The sequence below is a fragment of the Galeopterus variegatus genome, unplaced genomic scaffold (genome assembly GCF_000696425.1).
Source record: "Galeopterus variegatus unplaced genomic scaffold, G_variegatus-3.0.2 Scaffold29092, whole genome shotgun sequence".
NCBI lineage: Eukaryota > Metazoa > Chordata > Mammalia > Dermoptera > Cynocephalidae > Galeopterus > Galeopterus variegatus.
The window spans coordinates 2620-7627 of record NW_007755203.1 but is presented as its reverse complement, the minus strand read 5'-3'; the positions used below and the strand labels follow the sequence as shown (position 1 = coordinate 7627).

General features: G+C 56.4%; 1 protein-coding gene across 1 annotated transcript; it reads right to left on the bottom strand.

Moving 5' to 3' along the window:
- Positions 1–28: 28 nt before the first annotated feature.
- On the bottom strand, positions 29–3748 carry LOC103583836 (fatty acid desaturase 3-like; the record flags this gene model as incomplete). Its single annotated transcript, XM_008565048.1, has 7 exons — positions 29–282; positions 1085–1161; positions 1725–1785; positions 2052–2174; positions 2295–2396; positions 2881–3078; positions 3623–3748. Coding segments are annotated over 7 exons (840 nt in total), but the record flags the coding sequence as incomplete, so codon positions are not given.
- Positions 3749–5008: the final 1260 nt, after the last annotated feature.

Genomic DNA, 5008 nt, shown 5'->3' with positions numbered 1-5008 from the left:
TGTGAGGCTGGGCCCTGAGCAGCCCTGCTCATGAGGGTGGACACCCCCAGCAATCTAGGAGGCAGTACTGCTGTCCCCATTCTGCAGATGGGGAAATGAAGGCTGGGAGCAGGGGATGCTGTGGTCAGATCATTGCGACTGTATGTGACCTCCGCCCTCCATGCCACTCCAAATCTGGCCATACCTGACAGCAACAAAGAGGAGCAGCACCCCAGTGACACCGTAGAAAGGGACGTAGGACAAGAAGAAGCGGGCGTAGAAGCTGGCAGCCCAGAGCAAGTCCTACAGAGGAGGGCAGAGGTGAGACTGAGTGGCCTCTGGGTGGCTGGGGTCTGGAGGCCTGATAGGTGGGTGGGATGGGGAGCTGGGGTCATCCACCCCTTCTGCCTGATTTGCCTTGGAGTCGTGGACAGGCCACCACCTCTCCCTGGGCCTCAGTTTTCTCAGCTGGATAAAGAAAGGAACAGGGTCCCTGCCCTGCCAGCTCACAGGGCTGACTTTGGAAGTGAAGGTACCATGGAGGGTGCTGGGGGGAGCCCCTGCCTGGGACACATATGGCCAGCAGAGTTGGTCTGGTGATTCCCCTCCAGGGGGGACACCTCTACAGAGAGAGAGACTCCACCTTTTCTCCCCATGCACACTTGCACTCCCCCATGCACACACACAGACAGTCATGTGCACACTTGGTCTCCTTAGCACACATGTACACAGTCACGTGCATGCTTGCACTCACCCTGCACACACACACACTCACACAGTCACATGCATGCTGGGTCTCCCCCTGCCCACATGTACACAGTCACGTGCATGCTTGTGCCCGCCCTGCACACACACACGTAGAGTCATGTGCACACTTGGTTTCCCCTGAGCACACACAGTCACGTGCATGCTTGTGCTCCCCCTGCACACACACACGAACACAGTCACATGCACACTCTCTCTCCCCCATGTGCATGTGTGACGTACACACACACATGAACCAGACCATTGCTTGTGCACCCTGTTTATATTTGTGGATGGAGGCTGTCCCCTGAAGTCCCACTCCTGCCACCACATCAGTATGCCTGGGGTCCTGAGCACTCACTGTCCACTGCAGGCACACCAGCATGTACGCCAGATTTTCCACCTCAAAGTTCACCAGGGTGAGAAGCGGCGGGCCAACTGCAAGAAGGGGGCAGGAGAGAGTTCAGGCAGGGTGGGAGGCAGCGTGGGGGAGTGGGGCTGTTACTCCAAGAACACCCATGGGACACTGGTGCTGGTCCCTTCCAGCTGGGATGACCCCATGTCACCCACAAGGCCTGGTCTACACTTGTTCCTTCTGAGTTGGAGCCTCACCAGGGTGGCCCTTGCCCTGTGGCTTTTGCCTCTTGTGTCCCTTCTGCTGCAGGTCAGGGGCCAGCCTCGGATCTTCACCCTGTCCGCCCCAGTAATTGCCCAAACACTCTAGGACTCCCTGATGTGAGGGCAGGAAGGAGATCTAATTGGGCCTGAGAAAGATCTGGCAAGGCTGTGTCTGCTCTGCATGGGGCCAGAAGGCACCCCCGGCAGGCGCTGGGAGGGTGGGCGCGCAGAGCAGAGGCTGGAGAGGCCTGCTGGCTGCCCCGGTGAGGGAGGTTAACGGGTAGGCCTCTGCTCCCCTGGGCTGGGAGTGGCTCAGGACGGTGGAGAGAACAGTGCAGGCTCAGGCACGCCCCCCGACCCCAGGAGGGCCAGTGGACACTCACTCAGGAAGAAGTACAGGTGCTGGTGGTTGTAGGGTAAGTATCTGCGCTTCTTCTTGCCATACTGTGGAGACAGGCGGCGGCTGGGGTGAGCAGCTCTCCAGGCCCTCCTTCTCCCAGGCAAGGTCAGGGGGCTGGCTGGAGCCAAGGGTCAAAGGCAACTCTAGATTCTAGCAACTGGGCCCCACATCCCCAGCAGGCTGGGAGGTCGGGAGGGAATCCCACTGGGGCAGGGGCTCAGCCTGGAGCTAGAGTGGGGGGCTCAGTCACTGCTGGTCCCCCCTCAGCTGCAAGCCTAGCCTCAGGGCACCCACGTCCCTCCTCACCCACCTCCACAGACGATTCCCCCAGGAGGAAGACGGGTGCCACAGTCACGTCTGGGTCTTTGTGGAAGATGTTGGGCTTGGCATGGTGCTGGAAGTGGCGGAAATTCCACCAGTGGGCAGAGAAGCCCTGTGGGGGAGGAGGAGGCTCTCAGGGGTAGGATTGGGCTGTGCCCACCACTCTGTGCCCACACACTGGGGCAGACCCAGTGGTGTACCCCAAACTCAGTGCCTGGCTGCCCACCCTCACCTTCAGCTGCCCCATCACAAACTGCTGGGCTACGTGGTTCCACCGGGACTTCCTGAAGATAGAGGCATGGCCCAGGTCATGCTGCAGACACCAGCTCTGGGCCTGCAGGGAGAAGCAGGGTCAGGAGTCAGTGGGAGGGAGCCTTGACAGGGATGGAACTCGCTGGTGCCTGCTCCAGCCAGGGAGGAGGGTGCTGGCCACCTGGAGCCCAGCCCTGGAGCACCAGTGCACCCTTCCAGCTCGCAGGGTATGCCAACAGCTCATGCCCCATTTCAAGACCCTTGTGGGTCAGCATCCTCTTTCTGCAGATGAGAACAACTGACTTTCAGGGTGGTGGAGGGGCTTTGCAAGTCTGTCGTGGAACTGTGGTCAGCAGCCCTGTGCTGGCTCAGGATTTAGTAAATAAGGAACTTCCTTAGCTCACAGCCACAGACATGCCTAATGGGCCCTCTGGCTGTTCACTCATTCGTTCATTCATTCATTCATTCATTCATCTCATTCAGCAAATATATCCAGAGTGCCCACATGTGCTGGGCCTTTTGTCAGTTGGGCAGCCCGAGATGGCTGCAATGCAGTGCCATGTCACCTGGGAGATGGCCAGAATGAGGGCGGCCAGGATGCTGGGCACCCAGCCGGGGCCCAGGAGGTAGATGATGAGCCAGGCCAGCACCTCCATGGCGAGGATGTGGCCCAGCAGGAAAGCAAAGAAGGTGGGGTTGGCCTCAAACAGCTTCATGTCCTCGGCTGCCTGGCGCAGGGCACGGAAGTCTTCAACCAGCTGGGCCTGCCATGGCAGAGTGGCCAGTCAGCTGGGGAAGCCAGACCCCCACCTTCCCCAGAGGCCTCCCATTGCTCCCCAAACCCCAGCCACTCCTCCCACTACCAGGCCCAAGGGATGTGGCCCAAGTGGCTGGAGGGGCAGGAACACCCAGCCTGGGGTGTGAGCCTGGGAAATGGCTGGTGGCAAAATCTCCTCCTCCTCCAAAAGGTGTGGGGTGGGAAAGAAGCAGAGAAAGCCAGAGCCAGGAGAGAAACCCTTAGACAGAGCTCAGTTCATCAAAATCCTCATTGTAGATGGGGTCACTGGGCCCAGCAGGGAAGGGGCTCACCTGGGGACCCACAGCAAGTGCCTAGCCAAACCAGCCCTGGAGCCCTGAACTCCTGCAGGGCATCGCCACAGCTTCATCTTCAAATGCCTGCCCAGCCCTGGCCCAGCATCCCCTTGGGGTACTGCAGAGGGAGCTGATACTGGCAATGTGCCAATGCCCCCAAAACCCTCTAGCACCCTCCCCTCGGGGGAGCTGAGCCTCTGCCAGGGCCCTTCTCACATTCTGGGGTCCATCCTGGCTGGGCTCCTCCGGGGCCAGCTCGCCAATCAGCAGGGGCTGTAGGAATTTGCGCACGAAATCCAGATCCTGGTGGAAGGCACGGAAGGCATCCTGAAGGAGAGCAGACAGTCAGGGGGACAGTCAGGGGGACAGACAGGCAGACAGAGCAGCACCCAGAGGCAGCCAGCACAGACAGGGCAGAAAGACTGCTGATATCCAGGCAGAGCAGACAAAGAGACGGACAGTCATCTCGTTGTTCAGCAGTCAAAGAAATAAGACCAAACGTGTCAGCCTTGCCTAAGAGCCTTCCCTGGTCCTCCCCTGGCCCCAGGTGCCCTGCTTGTCAACCCTTGCCTGCTGTACCCTATCTGCTTCGCCCAGCGCAGGGGGCCCTTCTGCAAACATGGCTGAGTGTGTAAAAATCTGAATTTACAGAAAGACCACCCTGGAGACTCTGATTCCTTTCATAAAAGTGTTGACCTAAAAGAAATGGAGGCCAGATACATATAGCAAGGATTTACTAAGCCAGTATGATGATTGCAACCAGGGAAACGTATAGGTCAGGTCACCCTAAGAAATGTGCCCTGAAGAGGCCAGCAGAGCTCAGTATTTTATAATCACAAGAGGGGGGAAGGATCAAAGGAGAGAGAGAGAGAGGACAGCCCTGTGTAATCACTTCATCGGGGTTTCTATTGGTGTACATAAGGTATAGATTTGGGATGGTAACTAGGTTACAGCTCACATGCAGGGATCTAGGGGAAGAGTTATAAGAGGCATCTCTGGTTATTTTATGGCTTCCTGGTGCCATTATATCCGCTTCTAAGTAATATGGTCTTATGCTAACATTTTCCAGGACAGATGGATGGTGTGACTGCTGGCTTATTCCAAATCTCCCAAGACACTATAATTTAGCCACCCTGATCAGAGCAGATTTTTTTTCTTTTTTTTATCAAAGGATTTGGCTTTTCTGAAAAGATTTCCGGAAGTCATACATGTTTCTACTGCACAAAAAATACGGTTTGGGTCACAAACGTTAGATTTACCCAGTTTTTACAAACACAAGCAGTGGGTAAAGTGGCGGAGGGGTGGGGGGACTTGTAACTGAGGACCACTGGGGCCACCAGGGGGGAAATCAGTTGAGGGTCACACACAATGAGTTCTTGGGAGTTTGTAAGGAAGATACTTGAATAGTCAAACTCATTTAATTTAAAAAGCAGGAAGAGAAGATATAATTTTTTCAAAAGGTAAATAAAATGAGTAATCTAACATTCCTGATTCTCTATACTAGCTGGGGTGGGGTGCAGTGCAAGGCCGGAGAGAGAGAAAAGAAAGCGTGATTAGAGGAAAAGAGGGATGAGGAACGATAAGGGGCGAGGGAAAGAGACC